At 56.8% G+C, this 25,029-nt stretch overlaps 11 protein-coding genes across 11 annotated transcripts; 7 read left to right on the forward strand and 4 right to left on the reverse strand.

Moving 5' to 3' along the window:
• Positions 1-29: 29 nt before the first annotated feature.
• Positions 30-2,128, forward strand: L969DRAFT_43258 (uncharacterized protein; the record flags this gene model as incomplete). The annotated part of the gene is made up of 5 exons (XM_014715731.1): positions 30-262; positions 315-1,130; positions 1,171-1,383; positions 1,579-1,749; positions 1,801-2,128. 5 exons carry the CDS (start codon positions 30-32, stop codon positions 2,126-2,128), a joined length of 1,761 nt encoding a protein of 586 aa, XP_014571217.1.
• Positions 2,013-6,238, forward strand: L969DRAFT_163465 (uncharacterized protein). The gene is made up of 7 exons (XM_014715732.1): positions 2,013-2,759; positions 2,810-3,013; positions 3,066-3,148; positions 3,197-3,299; positions 3,351-3,680; positions 3,730-6,046; positions 6,105-6,238. Exons 1-6 carry the CDS (start codon positions 2,210-2,212, stop codon positions 5,883-5,885), a joined length of 3,426 nt encoding a protein of 1,141 aa, XP_014571218.1. The 5' UTR covers positions 2,013-2,209; the 3' UTR covers positions 5,886-6,046; positions 6,105-6,238.
• A 449-nt stretch (positions 6,239-6,687) lies between these two features.
• L969DRAFT_43189 (uncharacterized protein) lies at positions 6,688-8,695 on the forward strand (the record flags this gene model as incomplete). Its single annotated transcript, XM_014715733.1, has 4 exons — positions 6,688-6,784; positions 6,842-6,975; positions 7,026-8,397; positions 8,454-8,695. The coding sequence occupies 4 exons, from the start codon at positions 6,688-6,690 to the stop codon at positions 8,693-8,695; spliced, it is 1,845 nt and encodes a 614-aa protein (XP_014571219.1).
• A 305-nt stretch (positions 8,696-9,000) lies between these two features.
• On the forward strand, positions 9,001-11,410 carry L969DRAFT_43698 (uncharacterized protein; the record flags this gene model as incomplete). The annotated part of the gene is made up of 3 exons (XM_014715734.1): positions 9,001-9,799; positions 9,852-11,140; positions 11,192-11,410. The coding sequence occupies 3 exons, from the start codon at positions 9,001-9,003 to the stop codon at positions 11,408-11,410; spliced, it is 2,307 nt and encodes a 768-aa protein (XP_014571220.1).
• Positions 11,411-11,496: 86 nt separating this feature from the next.
• L969DRAFT_69848 (uncharacterized protein) lies at positions 11,497-13,393 on the reverse strand (the record flags this gene model as incomplete). The annotated part of the gene is made up of 7 exons (XM_014715735.1): positions 11,497-11,794; positions 11,883-12,011; positions 12,063-12,153; positions 12,205-12,430; positions 12,487-12,851; positions 12,896-13,263; positions 13,368-13,393. 7 exons carry the CDS (start codon positions 13,391-13,393, stop codon positions 11,497-11,499), a joined length of 1,503 nt encoding a protein of 500 aa, XP_014571221.1.
• On the forward strand, positions 13,391-15,619 carry L969DRAFT_84502 (uncharacterized protein). Its single transcript, XM_014715736.1, has 7 exons — positions 13,391-13,662; positions 13,727-13,887; positions 13,938-14,104; positions 14,152-14,218; positions 14,274-14,883; positions 14,940-15,100; positions 15,153-15,619. The coding sequence occupies exons 1-7, from the start codon at positions 13,590-13,592 to the stop codon at positions 15,423-15,425; spliced, it is 1,512 nt and encodes a 503-aa protein (XP_014571222.1). The 5' UTR covers positions 13,391-13,589; the 3' UTR covers positions 15,426-15,619.
• Positions 15,482-18,334, forward strand: L969DRAFT_84503 (uncharacterized protein). Its single transcript, XM_014715737.1, has 7 exons — positions 15,482-15,630; positions 15,691-16,743; positions 16,795-17,090; positions 17,150-17,252; positions 17,301-17,512; positions 17,559-17,882; positions 17,937-18,334. The coding sequence occupies exons 1-7, from the start codon at positions 15,529-15,531 to the stop codon at positions 18,292-18,294; spliced, it is 2,448 nt and encodes an 815-aa protein (XP_014571223.1). The 5' UTR covers positions 15,482-15,528; the 3' UTR covers positions 18,295-18,334.
• L969DRAFT_21493 (uncharacterized protein) lies at positions 18,055-20,714 on the reverse strand (the record flags this gene model as incomplete). The annotated part of the gene is made up of 7 exons (XM_014714959.1): positions 18,055-18,587; positions 18,650-18,861; positions 18,909-19,357; positions 19,415-19,827; positions 19,879-20,006; positions 20,061-20,505; positions 20,568-20,714. The coding sequence occupies 7 exons, from the start codon at positions 20,712-20,714 to the stop codon at positions 18,348-18,350; spliced, it is 2,034 nt and encodes a 677-aa protein (XP_014570445.1). The 3' UTR covers positions 18,055-18,347.
• A 229-nt stretch (positions 20,715-20,943) lies between these two features.
• On the reverse strand, positions 20,944-22,684 carry L969DRAFT_42817 (uncharacterized protein; the record flags this gene model as incomplete). Its single annotated transcript, XM_014715738.1, has 5 exons — positions 20,944-21,383; positions 21,438-21,861; positions 21,913-21,987; positions 22,019-22,285; positions 22,349-22,684. The coding sequence occupies 5 exons, from the start codon at positions 22,682-22,684 to the stop codon at positions 20,944-20,946; spliced, it is 1,542 nt and encodes a 513-aa protein (XP_014571224.1).
• A 94-nt stretch (positions 22,685-22,778) lies between these two features.
• L969DRAFT_162661 (uncharacterized protein) lies at positions 22,779-24,347 on the forward strand. The gene is made up of 3 exons (XM_014715739.1): positions 22,779-22,976; positions 23,029-23,172; positions 23,236-24,347. Exons 1-3 carry the CDS (start codon positions 22,882-22,884, stop codon positions 24,053-24,055), a joined length of 1,059 nt encoding a protein of 352 aa, XP_014571225.1. The 5' UTR covers positions 22,779-22,881; the 3' UTR covers positions 24,056-24,347.
• Positions 24,169-24,830, reverse strand: L969DRAFT_42233 (uncharacterized protein; the record flags this gene model as incomplete). Its single annotated transcript, XM_014715373.1, has 3 exons — positions 24,169-24,342; positions 24,395-24,613; positions 24,672-24,830. The coding sequence occupies 3 exons, from the start codon at positions 24,828-24,830 to the stop codon at positions 24,169-24,171; spliced, it is 552 nt and encodes a 183-aa protein (XP_014570859.1).
• Between the last annotated feature and the right edge of the window lie 199 nt (positions 24,831-25,029).

Here is a 25,029-nt window from a genome sequence, read left to right on the forward strand (position 1 = left end):
CGCAATTGGCCGCAAGACACGAGGTCGTCATGAGCAGTACAGACTCGACTGCAAGGTCGAAAGCCGTCCTCAATGAAGAGCGATGGCGGCAGCAGTGGAAAGAATGGGACACCAATGAGCCTCTATCGAATCTGTTACGGCAGGCAACAGTCTTGGCGCACGACCAAGTCATGCGCCCTCCCGTCGTCAACGACCTCATCACGGGCAGAATCGCTCGCAAGGAGCATGTGCGCTATCTGATGATGCTCTGGCACGTCTACGAGTGAGCCAAGCTGCGCCAACTCGCGCGCATGGGCTGACCCGCGCGACCTCAGTGCACTCGAGACTGCTCTGAGCGATTTGGTGGATGATGAAGTGCTATGTCACATCTACCAGCCTGCCGATCTTGCCAGAGCAGACGGTCTGAGCCAGGACATTGCATATTTCCTCAGTCTAGACGACTCACTGACGACTTGGTGGCCAGATACTTGGCAGTCTCACCCGATCGCGCAAACCCTACTAGACACCACACCGGAACTTGTACACTACATCGCACGCATACACGCACTCGCTGGCACGACTCATTCACTTTCGTCTTCCACTGTATCCCCATTTGTATATCCAGCGCCGAAACCATCGCCGGCCTATCTACTCGGACACGCATATGTCAGGTACATGGGCGATCTCTCTGGCGGTCAGATCATCCGCGCTTCCATAGCTTCCGCGTACAGCTTTCCGGCCGATTCCCGTGAAGGGCTGCAGTTCTACGCATTCACTCGCAATAGCGGTCCACTGGACGAACCGCAACATATCCGTCGGATCAAGCAGCAATTTCGAACAGGTCTCGATAAGGCTGGACATTTACTTTCTGGAGCAGACAAACACGCACTTCTTCAGGAAGCCAATCATGCATTTGAGCTCAATATTCGACTTTTCTCCACGTTCTCGTCCGATCCGTCCTATGTCATGGAACGCGTCGGCGCGCGCGCGGACAAGCATAGCACAGCCTCGGCCTATTTGCCAAAGAGTCGACCTGTTGACTCCAGGCATCCTCGGAGAATCTTGCGCCAGGCAGCGCTACTGGCTGTCGCCATCTTTCTTACAGCGCTGCTGTTCAATGCCCGGACTGCCGTCTCCGCACACTTGGCGCGGTCAGGAACGGCGATGTCCGCCTCCTCCGTCTCAATTTAGGCTCAGCTGTCGACAAACTAAGCCAGCGCCCATCGGCCGCGGGCAGCGCCTCTTCAGCCCGGCTCATCAGCCGTCACTGATAGCTAGGCGCCCACATGAGCGAGCCTTGTCACGATCGAAAGCGAAGCGATTCAATAGAGATGACGCGGGCCCGGCCGCACGATTCCTGGAGATCTTTAGCCTGGCCAGGTCCCCGATTGCCTGGAGAACAGGGTATTTCAATTAAACTTGCGTTTTGAGCTTGCCAATTTTAATGAGATTCCCGAAAGAACAGAGTGCAGATTTGATTTCGCTGAAATGCCGATGTGTACGGGCGCCGCGTGCGATCGTGCACGAGCCATGAGGGCTTTAGGGTTCTCGGAAACAAGTCCAAGTTAACTTTTGCGATCGTCGTCCATAGCCAACCAGACCTGCGTACCTGCCGAGCGCGGTCAACTGGGCGCTAGGCAGCATCGAAGGCCCGGTTGTCAGGACAGACAGCAGCAAGTGCCTAGCAGTGGGCGCAGCTCTCGAGGCGTCTAGCTTGCCGGGCAAGAGCATCCTACCGTCGTCATGCAAGTCCAGCTGTGACGCTACAGAGTCAGTCTCGGCGACAGCTCCGGCTTCCTTCACTACTGATCGTGTGCTCAGACAGGACTCGAGCATCGTTGCCAAGCTTTGGGCTCATCCGTCCGAGGCAGAGGAGCGTGCTTCAATCAGAGCAATCCCGTCACTTGTCTACGATCACCTCGACGACGCTTCCCAAACAGTCTCTGCCGAACAGCCCCTATCAGCGGCATCTTCTGCACTAGCTCCTTCCCGTCCGAGCGCACAAGCAGCAGCCAATCTCTCTGCGACCTCGCTTGCACCCGCGAATCCAGCAGCACACGACGCAAAGACCTCAGCAGCGTGCGCTCAGACTGCGCACCTTTGCGCGACTGCGACAAACGCTCCGCGAAGGGCCGTGCTCCGAGCCTGAGACTTGACGCTCTCGCGACAGGATCTGACTCTCCACCGTCGACTGTCTGTCGCCCGACCTGACCTGTGCGCAGTCAGAGGTATGGGCAGCACCCAATTCGCCAATAGCCAGACAGTCACACGGGCACCGAGCCAGATCGTCTCATTATCCAAGCATCGGCCATCTGCCAACGGCAAAGGTGCATCTCCAGAGAGTATGTCCGTCTCTGCCAATGGTCACGCCAATCATTCGCCAAGTCGCGCGCACAGCAGTGCTGCCACGTCGGCAACAATTGAGGGCCGACCACCTTCGAATCCTCGCTTGCTAGGAGCGCATCGTCATCATCCCATAGAGTCACATACGCCCGCTCCTGGAGCGTCGCATGAGCTTCATCGGCCTCCGTCAAGCGGCCAGCCGTTGCCAAGCTCGACGTCAGGTTTCAATTCTGCGGTAGCTCAGATCCTGCAGCTCGGCGCAGATCGCAATGCAGCTGCCGCGGCATCCCACCAACGTTTCACTGGCCGCTTGGCTCCGATCAACGAGCGCAGACTGTCCGATCGACCGCCTTCGCCGGGCTTGCCGGGCCAGTCACGCCCGAATCCTACTTTGCTTAAGCTTGATCGTGAGACTGAAGCTTGCTGGATGCAAGTCGGTAAGTCGTGCCATCTCTTCCACCCTGCACTTGCTCACTGAGACGAACAGCGCGTCTCTCTGACACGCTTGGCAATTGGCAGCGCGCAATCGCCGGCTTCGAGACTGCGCTACGCCACAATCCATTCAATCGCGAAGCTTTGACTCAGATGGCGAGGATCCTTCGCCAGCAGGAAGAATATGTACAAGCGGCCGAGTTGCTGACACGAGCTCTTCATCTCAATGAGAATGAAGGCGACGATTGGGGCGCTCTCGGTCAGCGTAATCTCTTATGCGGATCAGGCCCGTACTGATATACATCCTGTAGGGCATTGCTATCTCATGATCGACGAGCTGCCGAAAGCGTACACCTGCTACCAGCAAGCGCTGTTGCATTCGCACAGCCCAAAAGTATGTTCGCGCCTGGCGTTGTTGGCTCGCGCTGACCCTGCGCCATAGAGCGAGCCTAAGCTGTGGTACGGCATCGGCATACTGTACGATCGCTATGGCAGTCTCGAACATGCTGAGGAAGCTTTCGCCAGCGTCATCAAGATGGATCCGAGTACGTGTGCTCGTGTCAAGATGCCTGACCAAGCTGATCCGGCCCTTATAGGTTTTGACAAGGCGAATGAGATCTACTTCCGTCTTGGCATCATCTACAAACAACAGCAGAACTCGCACGCAAGCTTGTCATGCTTCAAGTACATCCTCCACAATCCGCCACGGCCGCTCACAGAGATCGATATCTGGTTCCAGATCGGCCATGTTTACGAACAACAGAACGAGTATGAAGCAGCCAAAGACGCCTACGATCGCGTGCTCGGCGCCAATCCGACTCATGCCAAAGTTTTGCAGCAGCTTGGCGGTCTTTATCAGCGGCCGAAAGCAAGTTTCTTCGATCCAGAGCTGTCTGTCGAGATTCTGACCAGAAGTCTCGAACATGGTACGTCGGACTCGCTCAAAGGCGCTCACCATTGACACTACGGGTGCAGATCCTTCTGATCCTTTCAGCTGGTATCTGCTAGGAAGAGCGTTTATGACGACAAGCAATTTCGGTAAAGCCTACGAGGCGTACCAACAGGCAGTCTACAGAGACGGCAAGAACGCAGCCTTCTGGTGCTCTATCGGCGTGCTGTACTACGAGATCAACCAATTCCACGACTCGCTCGACGCCTATTCTCGCGCAATCCGGATAAATCCATACATCTCTGAGGTTTGGTTCAATTTAGGCGCACTCTACGAATCCTGCAACGATCAGATGACGGATGCAATCGACGCGTACGAGCGCACTTTGTCGCTAGACCGAAACAACGAGGTCGTCGCTCAGCGTTTGCAAGACATACGAGCGCATCAGCGCACGGGCGCGCCTTTGCTTCGTCCGCCACAGCCTATCGACATCTCGCCGGCGTCGCAATCGTGGCAAATTGCAGACTCGGCCAACGGCCCGCCTTCGGCACTATCGCAGCTGGACCCTTCGGCGCAAGACCACCGCGTTGCGCAGACCTCAGGATCACGCCGACAGTCTTACTCTCCGGAGCACGTCGAGCTGGCGCCTAGCGCTCCACACGGGCAAGCGCATATGAGACCGAGACCTAGCAGCTCAGATCCATACGATCAGGGCCCGCCGACTGCAATAAGAAGACGGAGCTCTGGCTTCTCTTCAGCTAATGCGCCCACTGCCATGAGATCTCTGCATCAGGCCTCGGCGCCGCCGCACCATCTGCCTCACATCAAGTCTGTATACGATCCGCGCGTTTCGCCTGCACCCTCTGGTGATCCTCGTCGCTCGCCAAACGTCTCACCGCGCCTACGAGGTCGCGAGCAGCATGCAATGCCAATGCAAATGCCACATTCGCAAGCGAGGCCGAATCAAGAGCCGGCACATGCTCAACATCCTGAGAGATATGTATCATCAATTGATGCCACACGAGCAGGGAGATATCCGGCTATTGATCCTCGGGATCCACGCACAGAAGCAGAATGGCATCGAGCTGACAGGGAAGCTCGAGGTGTTCGCCGTGGTCCAGACTCTCGACCGGTTTCGCCTGCATCATCTCGCGAATACTACGAGCAGCATCAAGCTCCAGACGCTTACCGTCGGGGCGGACCTCACTCGCCGACCTATCAGGCGCATATGAACGCTAATCACTACGCTCGTCCCTACGCTGATCATCGCGGTGTATCGCCTTCTGCCCAATACGGTCCAATGCTTGGCTATGCATCGAAGCATCCTCTTGGCGATCGTGAAATGCCGATCGACGGTCGGAGACGATACGATGACCGGGAAGCGCTAGAAGGACGCATGTCACATCGATATCCGGGCGGCATACCTTCTATGTCCGGCATGCCGATGCAGGACAGCGACATGGCAATGCATCCCGGCGGGTACGCTCAGCGTGGCATATCGCCATCTGGTAAGGAGCCAAAGTCGACCGCTCGTGCAAGGATGGGCAAGCCCGCGTCACCAGACGACATAAGTATGACCGATGGACAGGCACCGGCAAAGGCAGCGCCGAAGCCCCGCAAGAAGGCATCTGCTAATCCTGCCGGCGCGGATGGCACTACGGCAGACAGCAAGAAGGAGAAAAAGCCTCGCTCTGCGACTGCAAAGAAGCCTCGCTCTTCTACACCCCTCAAGGGCAATGCAAAGAGTGCACCGACTGGACCTGCGAACAAGTCTGGCCCAGGTCTGCCTCCCGTTGTTCTGAATCGTGAATCAGCGCCAGCGCCCATCGCGCCACCGCCTTCAGCTCAGCCGATCATGTCCACATCATCTGACATGGTCCGCACAGAGTCTCAAGGCACTCGAGAGAGAGCAGACAATGCCGCAGATGCCCTACTCGGCTTGGCAGCTTCGGGCGCAAAACCCAGAGTCTCACCGCCGTCTGCACAACCTTCTAATCCGCTCAAACGGTCTCTTGGCGACAGCACGTCTACTGAAGCCGGCCAAGAAGCAAAGAAGCCTCGTGCCGCCACTTCGAGTCCGCCTCATAATGCCCCAAGCCAGGCTAGCGTACCTACGCCGACACAGACGACCTCAAGCGCGCCACGCTCGTCGCCGACAGATGCAGCTATTCCGTCCGCTGTAGCCGATGCGCCCGCTATCTCTGCGCCTTTGACACTTGTACCGGAAGCTACTGCTGCATGAATTGTATCAATAATAGAAGATTGCAGATTTGCGTGCGGCCTGTCTCCGATAGACATACAGCCGGCTCAGGTTTTGTGACATTGACTGCTTGCCGCACAGTGGTATCGCGCCGCGACGGCAGGTTGCCCAGCGAACCTAGCGCCGGCGCCAACGCCTGCACGGTCAGTGAGGACGGCTGCATCGTAGACTTCTACGAGCTGACAGCCTGGCGTACTGCAGATCCTGATCTGTATCTTTCATCAAAATCAGAAAAACAGAAAAAAACCGGAAAAGCCAAGTGACCCTCGTCACGACCCAAAAGTCAGCGAAGCGAGATCATGTCCACCCTGACAAAGCTGACATGCTTTTCCAAGCGTCAGACTAGTCATCTCACCATCCGTCGATCCGACTGCACCCCTCGGATCAAGTAGCCTCTCAAGAAAAGAAGAAAAGCCTCGCCCAAAAATTTCATAAGCCACTAAACTCAGTTCTTCGGACCGTATCAGAGCCGTCAGAAGTACTGCCAGACATGTCAGCCACTACTGCCCCCACCGAAACGCCGGCGACGAGCGTCAAAGTCGAGGAGAACACGCCTGCGACCACTCAGAGCGAGTCTGTCACGAGCGTGCCCGCCGGCGATGTCAAGCCAACAATCGAAGAAGGAACGAGCGAGAACAAGCCAACGCCTGCTCCTACAGCATCGGCTGCCTCCACGACGAGCACAGCACCTGCTAGCTCGACCGGTCCCTCCCCCTCGACTTCTCTCTATGTCGGCGAGCTTGAGCCAAGCGTGACCGAGGCCATCCTCTTTGAGATCTTCTCGATGATCGGCTCAGTCGCCAGCATTCGTGTCTGTCGTGATGCCGTCACGCGTCGCTCGCTCGGCTACGCCTATGTCAACTTTATGAACGCTGCAGACGGTGCGTTGACTCGCCAGCAGGCTGCCCCTGAGACTGACGTCTCGTATGAGCGTACAGGCGAACGTGCACTCGAGCAGCTCAACTACACACCGATCAAGGGCAAGCCATGCCGCATCATGTGGTCTCAGCGCGACCCCGCATTGCGCAAGACAAGCCTCGGCAATATATTCATCAAGAACCTAGACGAGTCTGTAAGTATGGCCCATCACACATAGACAGCGATTGAATGTCGCGCTTGCAGATTGATAACAAGGCTCTCCATGATACGTTCGCTGCCTTTGGCAATATCCTCTCCTGCAAAGTCGCTCTCGATGAGAATGGCCTCAGCAAGGGCTACGGCTTTGTGCACTACGAAGGTGGTGAAGCCGCCGAAGCCGCCATCCAAGCTGTCAACGGCATGTTGCTCAATGACAAGGTTGTCTATGTCGGTCATCACGTTCCCCGTCGCGAGCGACAAGCCAAGATTGACGAGGTCCGCTCCAACTATACGAATCTCTACGTCAAAGGACTCGCGCCGGAGATCAGCGAAGCCGAGTTCAGTGAACTCTTTGCAAAGTACGGCCAGGTCACCTCAGCGGTCCTCCAGGTCGATCAGGATGGCAAGAGCAAAGGCTTCGGCTTTGTCAACTTTGCCGATCACGAGGCAGCTGCCAAGGCACTGACAGAGTTGCACGACTCCGAGCATAAGGGTCAGACTCTCTATGTCTCGCGCGCTCAGAAGAAAGGCGAGCGCGAAGAAGAGCTCAAGAAGTCGTATGAGCAGCAAAAGTACGATAAGTCGCTCAAGTACCAAGGTGTCAACCTGTATGTCAAGAATCTCGAGGACGATATGGACGAGGAGAAGGTCACTGCCGAGTTCGCTGCCTTTGGCACCATTACTTCGACCAAGATCATGCGCGATGAAAAGGGCGCCAGCAAGGGCTTCGGCTTTGTCTGCTTCTCCTCGCCTGACGAAGCGACAAAGGCTGTTACAGAGCTCAATGGCAAGATGTTCGGTCAGAAGCCGCTCTATGTCTCTCTCGCTCAGCGTAAGGACGTTCGCAAGCAGCAGCTCGAAGCACAACTCGCCCAGCGCAATCAGATTCGCTCGCAGCAGCTCGCAGCGTCTGGCATTCCTCCCAACATGCCGCCTTATGGCATGCCGCCCAATCAGATGTACTATCCCGGACCTGGTGGCTACCCTCAACAGCGTGGCATGATGTACCCTCCCCAGGGCATGCCCGGAATGCCGCCCCGTCCTCGCTACGCTCCTGCAGGTGCTATGCCAGGCATGCCGATGGGCTATCCCCCTCAAGGATACCCCGGACCGTACGGCCCCGGCCGACCGGGACCTCAATCTCGCTATTCCATGCCGCCCAATGGAATGCCAAACGGTATGCCACCTCAGCAGATGGGCATGCGTGGACCTCCTGGACAGATGGGACCGAACGGAGGCATGCCGCCTCGACCTGGTCAGCCTCTTATGCAAGGCCAGCCTCCTCGGGCCGGTCCACCTGCTGCTGCGGGTGCTCGTGCTGGTTTCAAGGCTCAGCCTGCTCAGCGTGGCGCGCCCGAGAACGCAGCTCAGCAGACTGCTGCGGCACTTGCCAACGCTTCGCCTGCAGAACAGAAGCGTAAGTCGGCATCACATGATCGTTTGACATGAGCTCATGGCTGTTCTCGTTGACAGAGATCATCGGCGAGATGCTCTATCCGCTCATTCTCGAGACTCGCCCTGAGCAAGCGGGCAAGATCACGGGCATGCTGCTCGAGATGGACGCCGGCGAACTTCTCATGCTGATCGACAGCCGCGAAGCGCTGGACGTCAAGATCGCCGAAGCACTCGCTGTTCTGGAGCAGTACCAGGCTCAGCAGGAAGGCGGCGAGCAAGGCGCTGCGCCCACGGAGGAGCCTGCAGCCGTCGCTGCATGAGCTCATTGACATTCTACTCTTCGATAGACAACAGCAAGTAAAGTCCATGCGACCTCTTCATTGAGCTTCTCGTTCGACCGTGTCTCTGTTGTCGTCTAGCCATCGTGCACTTGGGCATTGCATATAGGCTCCATCTCGTTCCCATCGAATGACTTGACCATTCCACCAAATTGAGATCTTGAGAGCCGAGCCGAACCGAACGCGCGCGCCAAAGCAGTTGGCTGACAGAGCCCAGGCGGCAAACATTCCAAGTCGGCGAGCTGAGCGACATACAAGCAAGCGTCCGCGGCAAGATTGGCGGTATCATGTCGCACGGACACGCTGCCCGATCAGAGTCCGAGATCTGGCAGGAGCGACGGGAGGTGCAGGAACGGTGGATGGGCCTGTTGCGGTACATTCGCTGGTCGCTGCCCGATCTCCTCGCAGAGGTCTCCCGAGACTTAGCCCAGGTCTCACCGGACAGTGCCGTCGATCTACGGCAGGACTACTCGCTCTGGCTCTCACAGCAGGAGTCATCAGACCAGAGCACAGCACCGAGGCGATACTACCCTTTTGCACGCTATCGCACTCACCGATCCCTCGCTCGACCGGAAGAAGAGGAGAGCTATTCACTCCCACTGTACACATCTGCCATCGACGGTGCTGCGAGAGCCAAAGCCATGAGAACTTCATCGACACTGACGCCAGAGGATTTGGCTGCCCAGTTGGACTCACTCCCTCGCTCGAGATGGTCCGACGGTAGGGTAGACAGATCGACCGGACTGGCACAAAGTAGTCCCTTCACGGATGCCAATCACTATTTGCGACCGACCATAGCGGACAGCACAGCAGATTGGCAAAGGAACACGGAAACAGATCAAGCACTCGCACTACTCTTGCCACTCCTCATCTTGCTCTCCTCGCTCCTCTTCTTGCTGCTTCTCTTCCTCATCTTCTTGATCGTCGCGAGGAGGAGAAGAGGTATCGCTTTGCAAGACGACGATGGCCCGCTCGATGTAGGCCAGGAAGAAGAGCTCTCTGCCGAGGGCGGCTTCACGGGGGTCGAGCAACGCTGGCTCGAGAGCGTGGACGATGGCGTCAAGACCGGATATTTCCGTGCCAAGGGTGAGCTCACGTACCGCCAGGTCTGACCTTTGCTGACTCGTCGCGCTACCAGCCTGGCAAGCGCAATATCCGCCCAACTCCCAGCCGTCAGACATCACGCTTTCCCAGTTCCTGTCGATACAAGAAAAGGGGATCAGTGCATGGTGTTTCGAGCCCGATTACGAAGCAAACTCGCCATGCGTTGTTCATTCGCGTACCGAGATCACTTTTGAGCCAGACGGTCTGGGCATGACCCCAGAGGAAGGCGGAGGTTGCTGCGTACAGTCCAATCTGCCGCTTCCCAAGCTCAATGAAGTCTATTACTGGGAATGCAAGCTGTTCGCAAAGCCGGCAGATACGATCATCGCCGTCGGACTGTCGACGAAGCCTTATCCTTGCTTTAGGCTTCCGGGCTGGAATAAGTACTCGATCGGCTACTTCTCCAATGACGGCTTCAAATGCCACAACCAGCCTTTCTCTTCGCAGTCATACGGCCCGCCGCTGCTCGAAGGCGATGTCATCGGCATTGGCTACAGACCTCGAACGGGCGCAGTCTTCTTTACGCGCAATGGCAAGAAATTAGAAGATGCCTACATCGGTCTCAACAGATACAACTTGTTCCCTACTGTCGGTGCAGACGGGGCAGCTACGATTCATGTGAATCTAGGCCAAGCTGGCTTCGTCTTCATAGAAGCCAATGTGAAGAAGTGGGGTCTGGCGCCTACGATCGGCACACTAGCGCCGCCGCCTGCTTATGGCAGCGAAAGAGGCAGCATACTGCTCGAGGCAGGTCAACACGGTCAAAATGTGACACCCACGCAGCTTGTGCCGCCATCGAGGATATTCAACCCGCAGCAAAGCACTGAGCAGCCTTCGACGAGCAATTCCAGCGTCGCCATTCTTGCGCCCACTTCTCCTGCCAATCCACAGCGTGATCGACGACACCGACAGCGATCTCATCGGAGCCAGGGATCCGAGCCCAATTGGACTGCGCCGGTGCGACCTTCACCACTTCGTACGACACTTCGTCCCCCTTCGGCTTCATCAGGGTCTTCGTCAATCGATATACCGCTCGATCAAGTCTCGCCAACAGGATCAGGACTGAGTGCGAGCGAGCAAGATAGCGAGGAAGATTACCCACAGAACCCGCCGACGCCCAATCGTCTCGATATCTCTCTGCATGCTCTCGGTCCTCTTGGGATGCGCGAAGCGGCGGAAGAGGCGCAGGAGCAAGTACGGGATGGCAGTCGTGATTCCTCAAGGCGGCATCGACGATCAAGGACAACAAGCCAACAGACACGGGAGAGTGACAGGCGAAGCAATTCGCCCAGCCCGCCTTCATATCATCCCATTGACCAGAACGTCAGTGAAGCTGATGTCATTTCGTCGACCTGTGCTGATGGGAACGTGCAGATGTATCCATCTGGCGTAGCCGAAGCAATGCTAGAAGATGCCTTTGGATCGACCGGGGCGCCAGCCTCTCTCTCGGCTTACGAATCCCGCAACACCAGCGCGCAAGCGCCGTCGACGAACTCTGAGGGCCGAGGAATATGGGGCATGTTTAGCAACCGCTTCGCTCGACCCTTGTTGCCCCAGCCTGCGACTGCTTCTCCCAATCAGAACCGGTTGTAGGCCTGACTTGAGTACACTGTTGTTTCGAAGCAAGAGCTCCTTTGTCACGATCTCGCGTGCAGTACGGATTATGAGAAACACATCATTCATTCATTCTGTCTATGAGAGCGAGCGCTCTTGATACATCTCAACTTGGGATCCGGTTGACTTTGAGCTTCCCATCGTCGAGTTCGTGTGTTGACGAAGGTCGGCTTTGAGGAAGGAGTCGGGTTGTGTGATTTGATGGTTGTGAGCTTGCATCGCCTTATGAGGACGTCAATGAAGTCATGATGGTATTTCGTTCGTTTCGAGGTCAGGCCGTATCTTGTGAGCAGTCGAGAAAATTGTAAATGAGAGACTCTGGCGCGTTGCAACCGTATGAGAGCGTCCTGACATACACCGATCCTTAGATCGTCTTATCATGTCTGGTTTTCGACGAGTGGCGCGTCAGCTTCCTACATGATAGTGAATGAAAAGGAGGAAGAGGACTGACTGGGTAGGTACTGCGGGCGCAGAGCTACCGTGCATCTTTGACTTTGTGTCGTGGAACAACGGTCGGAGCGCCTTGTGGTAGATGACCTCGGCACCGCGAGTCTGGGGCAGAATCAAGTAGAGCGTGAACCTGCAGAATGAGGCTAAGGAAGGCAGTCTGAAGCTGTACAGAGGGACATACGCTGTCTTGACGGTGTACCAGTAAGGGAAGTACGAGACGACGGAGATGAGGTTCTCGAACGTCTGGAACAGTCCGAAGACGACCCAGTAGGCTGTCCACATGTCAGCAGATGTCCGGGGCTACTGTGACGCAGTGAGCTCACTGAGCCATTGGGTGTCATCGCCCGACGCAGGTGTCTCGAGCGCCTTGAGGGAATAGTAGGCAGGGATGATCCAGCCGATGAAATTGGTCAGGAAGCCGGCGGCGATGTTGAAGAAGACAAAGAAGCCGAGCAGGCCAATGACACCGATGGCGGCATATGACTTTGGTACTGAAGTTTGCTTTTCAAGGTTTTGCAGTGCAGGGAACTTGGCCAGTTCCTTGTCAATCTGTGCGTGAGTGCTTCAGCATCAATGGTAAGAGAATCGAAGCGGAGCAGACCCACCTGCTGAATGTAGTAGTTGACCTTATCCATTGCGCTCATCTTGGTAGGATTGAAAAAAGTCTTTGCGTTCCTGAGGGACGTATCAAGGTCAGTCAGCTTGCACGACCCGTCTGGGTCCGGGCAAGGATCAGGCGAGGTTATCTGGCTCAATGATTCGCTAAGAGATCCGACAGCGTCGCAGCTCGTCATGCGACCAAAACAGGGCGAGTCGAGCGAGACGGGTGAGCTCATAAGGCCTGCTTCTTCGACAGTGCTGATGGTGAGCTTCGGGGGTGCAGGTCGACGAGCGAAGTCGTGAGACGGCTTGAAGAGGTAGCCCGGTCGCTCGAAGGCAAAGTCGCTCGACATTGACTTTTCTCTGGGTGCTGTGCGGTGCGAGGTCAGACGACAGGGAGCGAGACGGGGCTACCGATCTGAACACAGGGGTGGATGCCCGCATGCGAACTATCGTGCGACCGAACAGAATCGACGGGCTCGCATGATGCCCGCCGGCCCTGGCAAGGCGTACTGCGAGCGCCCAACGGTATGCACGTCATCGCCGCACCTCGCTGCATACGCCTCCCGACAGCGAGGGCGAGCGCAAGAGTGTGAACGATGCGCTTGCTGAGTGCCTGTCCCAGGGATAGGCAGCCAAAGCAAGCCACATGGGAGAAGCGGGTGCGGGATGTAGAAAAAGTGTTGCGTCGGCGTTGGCAGGCACGAGAGAGTCGGTCGTCAGGCGTAAACACTGGCGAGCGTCGAGGAAGCGCCGAGTTGCCAGATGCCCAGACCTTTGCCCTGCCCGGCAGAAGAAGAGAAAGCTTACCTGTGTGCGCAAAGCAAGGGCTGATACGTCGAGATAGGCTGCGACGTCGAGCGTCATGAATCATCTGATAATTCACCTGATGACGTGGACAGTGACGTGCATGAGGTCTATGCCGACGACGATCTGGTGTCAGTGTCCAGCTATGCGGTCCTCGATGGCGCAGCAGCGCAGCGTATCGAGCAGCAGCTGGCAATATGCTTCATCGTCGTCAATGACCCCTGGACTCGTTCACGCGAATCGGCATACACTCCGTCTTTTGCACCGTTCCTTGCGATCTCCAAGCCGGCAACGGACCTTTATGTCAAGTGCGCATCGTTCTGAAGCACACGGAAGCTCATCAGGCCCTCGTCCGTCCAAAGAGGGCTTCACGAGTCAGTTTTGCCTCGACATTCGCTCGTCAAGCTGCTCGCTGATCATGAAGGCTCGCGTTGGCAGCTCGGTTGAGAGAGCGATTGAGACACTCGCCCGTCGTGTGGGGACCTATCCCTATCGGAGTCGGCATTGCGCTGCTCGGCTTCATCACCTTCAACAGACAGCGAAAGCGCACGCAAGCAGAAGAAGCTGATGAGCGCATCAAAGTCAAAGGGCCCTGGTCTGCAAGTCATCTCGCGTACTTGTCCTGGCACCGCTAAGCTTGGGCCTTCAGGTGCAAGTCCTGGGAGCGCTACCCCTCAGGACAATATCGCGCATCTATGGCGCACTCAACTCGTACACCCTGCCTGAATGGTTTCGAGTGCCTGGCTACAAGCTGTATGGCTACATCTTTGGCGTCAATTTTGACGAATGCGAAGTCGACGATCTGAAGCATTACAGGTGAGACTAATGCATCATGAGGCTGTCGTCGCTGACATGGGCTACAGGTCGCTGAGCGAATTTTTCATGCGGAGGCTGAAGCCAGGCGCGCGTGTAGCCGAGGATGGCGTGCTGGTCCGTCGCTCGTCCTCATCCGCTGAAGGTGGACTGAGGATGTATTCGCGGATAGATAAGTCCAGCTGATGGCAAAGTTGTCAATTTTGGCTACATCGAAAACAGACGGGTCGAGCAAGTCAAGGGTGTCACCTACTCGCTCGACGCGCTACTGTCCGGCGTCGGCCCAGAGCAGAAGAAGCAGGGCGTGCTGTCGAAGCCTTCCGTACCTCCCACAGACCAAACCCAGCCACCCACTGGCAAGCATGCCAGCTCGACGGACGAGGAAGAATTTGCAGACATCAATGGCTTGCAATACTCTGTAGACGACCTGATAGGCGACGAAGACGACACGACCTCTTCTCACGATTCACGAGTGGGCTCTCCGCCCGTAGATGCAGACACACGACCCAACAGATCCACACGATATGAAAAGACTACCCCTGTCGACGCTTCTGTTGATGACTCTGAACGATCGGCGAGGGGCGACTCCGATCGCACGCTCGTCACTGACGCACAAGTTGCCCTCTCGCTTGCCAAATCGCCAGACATGCCATGGACGGTCAAAGGTGTGCCCAGGCCGGGTAACAAGATGTTCTTCGCGGTCGTCTACCTCGCGCCGGGGGACTATCATCGCTTCCATTCGCCCACAGCTTGGGTCGTTGAGCGGAGACGTCATTTCGGTGGTGCGTTGCCAGTGCAGTCATCATCCTACTCATGATTCATGTGTGCACACGCGCAGGCGAGCTGTTCTCGGTGTCGCCCTGGATGGCAAAGCGGCTGCAAGATCTGTTCGTACTCAATGAGCGCGTCGCTTTGCTGGGGAGATGGCGATACGGCTTCTTCTCGATGGTCCCCGTCGGTGCGACGAATGTCGGCTCTGTCACACTCAACTTTGACAAGGTGAGCCGAAGCCTGACTTGGTGGTACATTGACTGAGATCCGGCGCGCACAGGAATTGCGGACTAATGCGCCACAACGACCTGCGCGGCCGGGCACATTTGCAGAAGCAACGTACGCAAAAGCATCAGCATTGCTCAACGGTCAGCCTTTGAGAGCGATGGAGGAGATGGGCGGCTTCTGGCTCGGCAGTACGATCGTGCTCGTCTTTGAAGCGCCCGAGGACTTTCAATTCGTCGTCCAGCACGATCAAAAGGTCAAAGTTGGCCAGCTTCTTGGTGACACCAAGGCGCACTTGCAGAAGAAAGGCTTGCACAAGTCGAGCTGACACGACCCTGATCAACGAATGGAATGCACTTTGCTTGTCGCGACGCGCTTGTGCCTGATCTATGAGGCGGTCAACGACACCGATGAGGTAGGCGTGGCTCGTCATGTCGCAGCCAGTCGCAAGCGGTAGCAGGCTGCGACTGCCCGCAGACAGAGCTATAGATACGCTGCAAGCTCAGTCTGCAGAAGCGTGGCAGGCATCACAGGTCTGCGCCAAACTCATCGAATGCATCTCGCATGACGCTGATCCCGCTCGGCCACGACAGCGTCGACTGAGGCACGTAGCGGCAGTACACATTCGCAATCTCGTCTGTCCTGCTGCTGTAGCGACAGCAAAGGCAGCACCGCCGCCCTCCACACGAGCTCAAGGTGACTTGCTCACTCCTCCAAGGCCCCGTTTGGCAGAACGGCAGTACTCTCATGACGATCTCGATATCCCCAGAAGCAGACGGAAGCGGTCTGCCACGCTCAAGTCCCAGCCATCGCCGACGGCTCAGCGTTACACGCCCCAGCGCTCAAAGAGCTACTACTCATCGCTCAATGATCCCTCCTTTGACTTTGAACAGCGCGAGCCGCTAGGCCCGACCAAGCCAGCCCTCACGCGTAGCAAGAGCAGAGGAAGCGTGAGGAGCATAGAGACCTATCACACATCTCTGTCGACTCGCAGTATAGCAGAGGAAGCCGGCCCACTCGAGCTCGTCGTCAAAGAGAGTCCGCCCGACGATGCTGGGCCGTACTCTGCTATCGAAGCAGCGCCAACGAGCTTGAAGAACAGATCACCAAACCGAACGACTCATCAGATGCTTGCGCCCGAGTGGCCTGCCAATAGAGCAGACCTGGACACTTCTGCGTACCTGCAAACGACTATGCCAAGCACGCAACGTAACAGAAGCAATAGCAGAGCGTCCCAAAAGTCTCTTGCCTCTGCAGCGTCATCCGGCATCTCGGGGCCCTCTCCAATACCCCTTGCACTGCATCATCACAGACACACATCGTCGCAAAACCAGAAAGCTCAGCGAGCGCTGCAACGCGCCATTGAAAATCGGCTCGTTGATAGCATGATCATTATTACACCTGTCTCCGAAGCTCACCAAGTGCTATATGCCTCTGATATCCAGTCAGAGTCAATGAATCCTTCATTCGCCATCACGAACGGCGTCAGCGCTCATGCGGGAGCTCGGCAGCAACTCCTGCTTCAGATCTGGGCCAGTAAATCAAAAGCGATGGGCAAGGGCAAGCATAAAGCGACAGAAGAGACTTTGTCGCTTGCTCACGAGCGTCAGATCAATCTTGCCGACCTCAAGCCAATGGGTACAGACGTGCGCCTCTTCTTGCATGTATGCATACATAAGCTCAGTAAGACAGAACAGCTGATGCGCATAGCAAGCATGCTGGAAGACAACAGCATCTTGCTTGAGATCGATGACGAGTATTGGCTCGTGCCGCGCAAACCATCCAGAGCTGTCGATTTTGCCCCCTTGGCAGGCATCGAGTCTGCCACAGATGACAGCGACGATGCAGGCAACACGTCCGATCCCGGTCCCGGGAAGCTCAGGACGCAAGCTCTACGCAAACGAGAGCGATGGCGGGATAGACGCACCTTGCTCGATCGATCTCTCCGCGAGACTCGCATGAAGCCAAGCTACGATCTTGCTCATCTGCAAATGTGCGACGCGCAAGCAGCCTCAGAGACTACTTGCTGATTGTCTTGATGTCGATGGACAGGATAGCGGAAATGCAGCTCAAAATTGGGTCTATGCAAGTCCAGACACAGACATTGCAGAGCAAGTGCGCAGAGTCGCTCCAAGCCGATACGGTCGACCTTTCGGTGAGTCCATCATCTCATCGCATACGGATCCCTAATGATGTGCAGCAGAGTCGAGAAGCATCGCGATTGGCGTTGTGCGTAGAAACCTTGCGCACCCAAGCAGTAGAGATCGAGCAGCATCGCGCCGGCATGAGTGCCAAGCTTGACAACGGACGGGCCGCACTTGCCGCTCGTCGAGAGCGGCTCCGGCGAGCCAACGAGCGCCTCGTTGCTTTGCGTGAAGAGCAAAAGACGACTACTGCCCACACGCAAGACAAGCGGTACGTGTACACTTGTCTGCTTCGGCCATACTGATATCCAGACCAGACAACGATTGGAGATTCTGCAAGCTTCGATCGTCAACGTGCGAGGCTCGCTGGCCAGTCAGCTGTCTTTCCTCTTTCCCCTTGAGCCTGTCGCCCGACCGGTACACGACTTGCAATTTTCTCTGCTCGGCCTGCCGCTTGCCAACTCAGATTTCAGTATGCGTTCGGACGAGGAAGAAGCAGTCTCCTCTGCGCTGGGCTACTGTGCTCTGCTGACTAGCCTACTAGCCAAGTATCTCTCGGTTGCGCTACACTTTCCAATACGGTTCATCGGCTCACAATCGCTCGTGACCGATCCCATTCACGAGATGAAGGGCACACGAGCGTATGTCAAGGCCATGTTTGCTACAGGCAGAGCAGGCTCAAGCGTGATATGCAGGTTCCCGCTCTTCTATCGCTCTGTTGAGAAGCACAGATTCGATTACGCCGTCTTCTTGCTCAATAAAGACATTGAACAATTGTCTCAATCTCAATCGATAGCAGTGCTCGATCTGCGCAATACTCTGCCCAACGTGCATCTCTTGCTGCTCTCACTTGCAAGCGTTACACAAAGCGATGAGAAGCGACAGCAGATCACCAAAGCTGCCATGGAACTGCTCGCAAACGATGCTGACACCCGACCAGATAAGCTGCAAGAGCCTGCAGTCCAGTTTATGGCCAAGGTTCAGGCATCGCCGAAGGGCCGGAGCAGCGCCCAGTCGCTTGCCCAGCCTGTACCACCTTTGGCAATGCATTGACTCCTATGAACATCCTTTGTCGTTACATGATACAGAATTCTCGTCTTCCTTAGCTAGTGCGGATGACCGTCAGGACCGAATGGCCAGTTTGAAAACAGTCCGGCGTCATTCCCGCTTGCCAGGTATTCTTGAGCATCGCCGCATTGCCACACGCCCTCTGAGGGTGGCGTATGATCTCTACTGTGAGGGTAAGGAGAGCGCGGCGGGGGATGACTGGCCATTTGGCTAAGGAACTGCCATTGAGATACTGCAGGTGCCCATTCCTGGGCGAATATGGCAAGGCAATCGAGACTCTGCAGGGAGCCGCAGGGCATAGATCAGTCTGGCTACTTCTGAGTACGTCAGGCAGACCTGCCTCTTGGTAGAGCATCCGATGCTGAGCAGAACCATCGTTAAAGTGGGACGCATGAACAGCGCCCGCACAGAAGGTAGCGTAGGTGACCATGCTCGATTGTATCGTGGCTGAGCTGCGCAACATGTTGCGTACAATGGCACTGATTGCGCACGCTGCATCGTCGCAAATGCGTAGCGGATCGTCGAGTCCAGGGTCCGGTACAGGCACAAACACTGCCGACTTGTCAGCTCAAAGGCGCGCGCAGGTGTGATTGGCCTACTGCGATAGAGCAAGATGCGAGATAGATGGTACCACAAAAAGCAAAGATTGACATGCGGCAAGTGGATCATCGTCTCTCCGTTTGGGCCGACAGCGAGCATATGAGCCGGCAATCCTGTTGCCCATTTCTCAAGAGCATCGTGCAGCGTGGCGATCGAGTCACGTCTGAAAGCAGGCACAAAGAGTCTTGCGCGGGCGGCGGGCGAGTAGATCATGACGAGAATGTCGTCAATGATGCAAAAGAGTCGGATGAGGGCATTGTAGGTGCTTCTGACGTAGAGGCGACGACCGAGCAAGAAGGAGGACGACCAGCCGTACGAGGCATCGACGCGATCCTCCACCTCGTCGACGCAGTCCTCTCGGGGGAGAGCTTGATCGACGTCCGAACGATGCAAGAGCGCGGGACGGCCGAGATAAGCAGCGATGACTTTATCGACCACGAAGATCTGCCTGCGTGGTGCAGCATCACGGTATGAGCAAGGAGCTCATGTAGCGAGCGAGACGGACCAGAAAGTACGACGCTTGACCTCGACGAGAGGATCGCCACGAAGGCTGCAACGCTGATTGAGACCGAGCTCGAGTGCCATTGCCACAGCGGAGGCAATGAGCTGGTAGCCTTGCGAGCTCCTCCCACGGGCAATAGCATGCTGACACATGATAATGGCTGCTTGGAGCTTCGAGAGTGATGCCCCTCCGCCAAAATTCTGCACGTGAGCCAGCGCGACCTCTTCAAAGTGGGACTCGAGCGATGACGAGTCGATTTGGCCGTCGTGTCCGTGCGCAGCGAGGATCTTCTCGATGCTGGCCGAATCGAGCATCACGAGCGTGCGTGCACCGATGGCAGCGAGTACTTCGGGTGTGATGAAGGAGCTGTCTGTCGATGCACGGTCGAAGAAACCACGGTCAAAGATGGGACAGATCTGTCCGCGATCGTGAGCGAATGTCAGTGACGGGACAGAGGATGGACTGACGAGATGGGCAGTCACTGAGAACTTGCTGAGCATGGCACGCCAGAATCCGGGTGGGAGGGGAATCAGGCGGACTGGCGGTGTCGGTCTGAATGCCTCGTTTTGTCGCCACTGGGGTTGCGGGATCATCACTGTCCGCATGGCCAGAGTCAGTATTGTGGCACCGCAACAGGATCAGGGCAGACCAGGTGGACCCGATGCGTCATCGTCGGTGGTGATGCTCTTGCGACGGGGGCCGAGCAGGGTCTCGACGAGCATGGAAGTCGATCCAAAGTAGCTTGCCGTCACCGTGTCGTCAAAGGGAGCACCATCGGGTGAAGCAGAAGCAAGCGCTCCCTCTGACGTATCGTGCATGCCCATACTTGCGTCCATAGCGTGTCTGATGGTGTTGAGCTTGATCCGCCTGGGTGGTCCTCTGTCCTCGGCAGGATGATCAGGGCTAGTCTGTTCGATGAGAAAAAGCGAGCCTGACTTCTTTCGAGGGATGCCGTATGCGCAGGGTTCGCTTCGGAACGAGTTGAGACAGCGCTCGCAGGGTAGCTTGCCATCGCACTGCGCCTCAGGAACCGAGCGTAAGAGTCGACCTCTGACTCTGAGCGCCGTTTTGATGAACTCGCCTTGACTTTGAGACTGGAGCAGGCCATGCAAGCTTGTGCAACACGAGGTTGTCGCTCTGCTTTGCGTGGCCGGACCGGATCCGAGCCAGTCTCTGCTTGGCCTGCGCTGGTGGGACTCGAGGGAGACTCCTGAAGAGAGATCAGCGCGTGACTGGACGATGTCGAGGGTGGCGAGTTGAACTTGAAGGAAGCAAAAGCATCAATCATGTCCGGGTGAACCATGACTGTCAGAGCTGAACGTGAGCAGTAAGAGAGAAACGCGCGAATGACGGGAAATGAGAAAGAGAGANGGGGCCGGTGTGCGGCAAGGCAAGGAGCCGACGCGGTCAAGAGCGTCTGGTGAGGTCATCCGATGCCCTCTCGATGATCACGGCAAAGCGTCTGAAGTGCAATTCTGACAGCACACAGGGTGGGCAAAGACGCCAGCGCGATCGGTACCGGGCAGGCGGTCCTAATCAACGACGACGCTCCAGTCCGAGGGGATCTCGCCCGTCTGTCGTCCTACGACCTCGGTGAGCATCGAGCGTGCGATATCGCCCAACCCGTCTGCACCGACGGGCACATTGATCGATTGTCCGTTGTATCTGCATCTGACGCTATCAGCTAGAGTGCAGGTGACGAGTGAAGGTACGAATGACCCTATGCGCTCGACAGGACTGACGATGGCTGCTGTGCCGGAGCCAAAGATCTCGAGCAGCTTGCCCTCGCTCGCCGCAGACTTGATCTCGGCCATTGTCACTTTGCGCTCGCTGACTTCTAGCTTGTCGGGTAATGAGGAGATCTTGAAGCTCGTCTCGGGATCTGCATGCGCTCGCGCCAGGGCGAGTATCGAATCGCGCGTGACGCCGGGCAGGATGATATCGTCGAGCGGCGGCGTAACGAGCTCGGTGACTGCACATACGTTATGAGCTGCAGGATCAGATGAGCAGCGAGCGATAGACTGACCTCCGTTGCCCTTGTCAAAGGCCATGAAGAGGTTCATCGTGCCTACTTCTGTCACCTGATCGTCATCGCCAAAGAGCCACAGTATTTGCTGGTATCCCAGCGCAGCAGCTTGAGCTTGGGGTACGACGCCGCTCGCATAGTTGCTCCCCAGCTTGTAACCGCCCGTTCCGCCTGGCCAAGCTCGCACATAATTGTTCGTCGCGAGCAGAGAGACGGGTTTGAAGCCGGTCTTGTAGTAAGGTCCCACGGGCGAGCAGATGACGAAGAGCAAGATGTCTGCACATGCTCCTACGCCGAGGGCTGCTTGTGTACCGATCATGGTCGGACGAATGTACAGACTGTGACCTTTCTCTGCGGGAACCCACCGCCTGTCGAGCGAGACGAGCCGCTTGATCAATTCGATCAATGTATCGCCTGTAAAGTTCTACGATCTGTATCAGAGCCGGACCACGGCTGTGTTGGTAATCCAACTGACTGGAAATGCGAGTCTGCTGGCGCTACGATTCATACGTTCCATGTTTTTGTCGGGTCGAAATATCCTCACGCGACCCTGGAGAATCGACTCACGTAAGACGCCCAACACGAGGCTGCTGATCGGCATGTCGACTTGCCTGGCTGTCTTTGTAGGCCTTCATGCCTTCGAAGAGACACGGTCCGTAGTGAAAGACGGTACTGCTGGGATCCAATGACAGATTGCCGTACTGTTTGATGACGGGCGGAGACCAGCCGGATTCGGAGTTCCAGGGTATGACGAGCATGTGGTCTGTGAAGGTGTGTCCGAAGACGAGCGAGCTCGAAGGGGGCAAGTCCTTTGGTGAGTCTGATTCTATGATTTGCAATGCTGATGCCTGTCAGGATGATAAACCTCGTTCAGTCGAGGAGGGCTGGGCATGTTGGCGTGCAGGACGTACGTCAATGTCGTCCATCCCGATCACTTCGCCCGTCATGGGATCCATACGTTGGCCTGACCCCATGGGCGCACTGCTCTGAGCTTGACCAGCAGCGAAAACTTGCTTCGAGTCAACGGGCGGCGTCTTTGTCTTTGCACTCCCCCTGCCGCCGAGCGACGAGGATGTATCCGCAGAGCTTGTGGAGCCGTCCGGCGAGCCTGTCGACTTGTTACGTTGCTGTGATCTTGATGGCGCTGGACGGGCGCAATGACTCGATAGGGGTAACACGTTACTACGGCATGTTGGCGCCCAGCGACGGGTCGCCAAGCGAGGAGCGAGTAGTCTGGGAGCAGGCATACTCGACCGTGCTCTTTGTGCAGCGGGTCGAGCTGTTGTAGCCGCTTGTGGGGACCAAGTCAACGTCGTGGGCAGCTCTGCTCGACTCCGCCAAAAAGGCACGCGATCGACAATCTCTGAGGAGTTTGGTCGAGGACTGCCTACGAAGCGAGATCAGCAGGCCAGCTCGAGCAGAGGCCGTGCATCTCGAGTCAAAGATGGCGATGCCCTTTGGTGGAGAGAACAAGCGCCCGCATCTCTACATCGGCAACATCTCCCCCCGGGTGACCGAGTACATGCTCCAAGAAGTCTTGCAAGTCTGCCGTCAGGGCCTGCCCGGCACGAGCTGACAGTGCATTGCTCAGTGCACTGGCTGGACCTGTTCAGCAGGTCAAGATCATTCCCGACCGTACATTCCAGCATGGCGGTCTCAACTATGGCTTTGTAGAGTTTTATACGATGCAAGGAGCAGAACAGGCGCTGCAGACACTCGCCGGTCGCAAGCTCTTGTACGTCGCAGACCCTGAACGCTCTTCTCTACTCTGGTGACCGAACATGCTTCGAGCGTACAGTGACACAGAGATGAAGGTCAACTGGGCTTACCAGAACCAGACGGCCAAGGAGGACGTGACGAACCACTTCCACGTCTTCTGCGGTGATCTCTCGCCCGAAGTGACAGACGACATCCTCCAAAAGACCTTTTCCGCCTTCGGCTCGCTCAGTGATGCCCGTGTCATGTGGGACATGGCCAGTGGCAAATCGCGTGGATACGGCTTCCTCGCCTTCAGGGACAGAGCAGACGCAGAGGCAGCCATCAACGCCATGAACGGCGAATGGCTCGGCAGCAGGGCAATCAGGGTCAACTGGGCCAACCAGAAGAACCAGGGCATGATGGGCGATGGCGGCATGGGCGAAGGCCCTCCGCCTCCTGCGCGATCAGGCGGTTTCCAGGTCGGCGGATCAGACTACAACATGGTCGTCACCCAGACGCCCGTCTCGAACACGACGGTCTACGTCGGCAATCTGGTACCCTACTGTACCCAAGCAGATCTCATACCGCTCTTCCAGGGGTATGGCTACATTGTCGAGATCCGCATGCAGGCCGACAGGGGTTTCGCTTTCGTCAAGCTCGATACGCACGAGCATGCTGCAATGGCGATCGCCTACTTGACCGGTCAGATGTGCCAGGGCCGCTCGCTCAAGTGCAGTTGGGGTAAGGATAGAGAGGGAGGCGGCGGTATCTCGGGTACGCCGGGCATGTCGATCATTCCAGGCCCGACAGCCTATGCACCTGCTGCGCCACCGCCCGTACCTAGCTTTGCACCCCAACAAGACTTTTCCGCGCAATGGGCGTCTTACTATGCCAGCCAAGGTCAGCCGAATCCCGTCTAGACGACATCCTGCGCGGGGGCGGGCGAGCAAGTATTCTCTGTACAGGTTGCACAAGCTGTTGACACAACATCTCATCTACTCCTGCTGCTGCTGCTCGTGCTGCTTCGTGTGAACTATGGGTCGTCTGGTTTCTCTCGTTCGATGAAGAAATGCTCTATGGCTGCACCGAACAGGCCGAATCCTAACCCGCTCAGAGAGGCTGCTCTCAAGCCGCTCTTGCGAGAGATGATGCTGCCCGTGATGAGCCCCCCGAAGAAAGGGTTCCAAGGATCGTGCTTGGCCCGATACTGGCTCTCTCGTCAGCCTTGATGATCATATTGCGTGAGGAGGCAGGCTTACGCCTTCGACGATGGACTCTGCGCCTGCAAAGAGAAAGCCTATCCTGCCCCATGTCTTGCCTTGTCGGTACATGCCCTTGCCCATGTCGGCAAACATGACGCCCGTCTTCTTCATCGTCGACATGTCTGGCCGTATGTTGGGGTTCGTCCTGAACGGGTCCTCATACGCAAACGAGACCGACACCAACGACAGAAACGCTCCCAACCCACCTCCTGTGACCTTGCAGGTTCAGACTCTGTGTGTGGGTGGGAGGAGCAAGGCTGGACTGACCGACGACGCCGGACATGCCCGCTTTGAAGAGAGCACTTTCGGGCGCCTGGCTGAAGATTCGCTCGATTCGCTTCATCTGCTTGAACTGAGCCACTTCCTCCGGTGTCGGTGTGCCCCATGTCTCCGGGATGATGTAGGGCGGCAGAAGAGGACTCGAGCCCTGCATGCTCGCCCCGGGAATGGCGCCTCACTCGATGACGTTTGCCGTCTCGAGCTCTCAAAGACGCCAACAGACAGATTGTCGCGACTTGGGCGACACGATCAGACAGACAGGCATCCCGTCAAGGCAAGCTATGGCAGCTTCCCTTACAGCTTCTGCGCCCCTCAGATGGACCGCCCTGAGCAGAGCAAGCTTGACATGCAGA

Source organism: Mixia osmundae, assembly GCF_000708205.1.
Source record: "Mixia osmundae IAM 14324 unplaced genomic scaffold scaffold_1, whole genome shotgun sequence".
Lineage (NCBI taxonomy): Eukaryota > Fungi > Basidiomycota > Mixiomycetes > Mixiales > Mixiaceae > Mixia > Mixia osmundae.

Coding starts and splice junctions, on each gene's coding strand:
- L969DRAFT_163465 (XM_014715732.1), top strand. CDS start 2,210: ATGGGCAGCACCCAATTCGCCAATAGCCAGACAGTCACACGGGCACCG. Junction 2,760..2,809: donor AGCTTGCTGGATGCAAGTCG/GTAAGTCGTGCC, acceptor TGAGACGAACAG/CGCGTCTCTCTGACACGCTT. Junction 3,681..3,729: donor GACCAGAAGTCTCGAACATG/GTACGTCGGACT, acceptor CTACGGGTGCAG/ATCCTTCTGATCCTTTCAGC.
- L969DRAFT_162661 (XM_014715739.1), top strand. CDS start 22,882: ATGGCGATGCCCTTTGGTGGAGAGAACAAGCGCCCGCATCTCTACATC. Junction 22,977..23,028: donor TACATGCTCCAAGAAGTCTT/GCAAGTCTGCCG, acceptor TGCATTGCTCAG/TGCACTGGCTGGACCTGTTC. Junction 23,173..23,235: donor CTCGCCGGTCGCAAGCTCTT/GTACGTCGCAGA, acceptor TCGAGCGTACAG/TGACACAGAGATGAAGGTCA.
- L969DRAFT_84503 (XM_014715737.1), top strand. CDS start 15,529: ATGTCGCAGCCAGTCGCAAGCGGTAGCAGGCTGCGACTGCCCGCAGAC. Junction 16,744..16,794: donor TCAAGCCAATGGGTACAGAC/GTGCGCCTCTTC, acceptor AAGACAGAACAG/CTGATGCGCATAGCAAGCAT. Junction 17,513..17,558: donor GCCCACACGCAAGACAAGCG/GTACGTGTACAC, acceptor TATCCAGACCAG/ACAACGATTGGAGATTCTGC.
- L969DRAFT_84502 (XM_014715736.1), top strand. CDS start 13,590: ATGTCAAGTGCGCATCGTTCTGAAGCACACGGAAGCTCATCAGGCCCT. Junction 13,663..13,726: donor GTCCAAAGAGGGCTTCACGA/GTCAGTTTTGCC, acceptor TCGCGTTGGCAG/CTCGGTTGAGAGAGCGATTG. Junction 14,105..14,151: donor GACGATCTGAAGCATTACAG/GTGAGACTAATG, acceptor CATGGGCTACAG/GTCGCTGAGCGAATTTTTCA.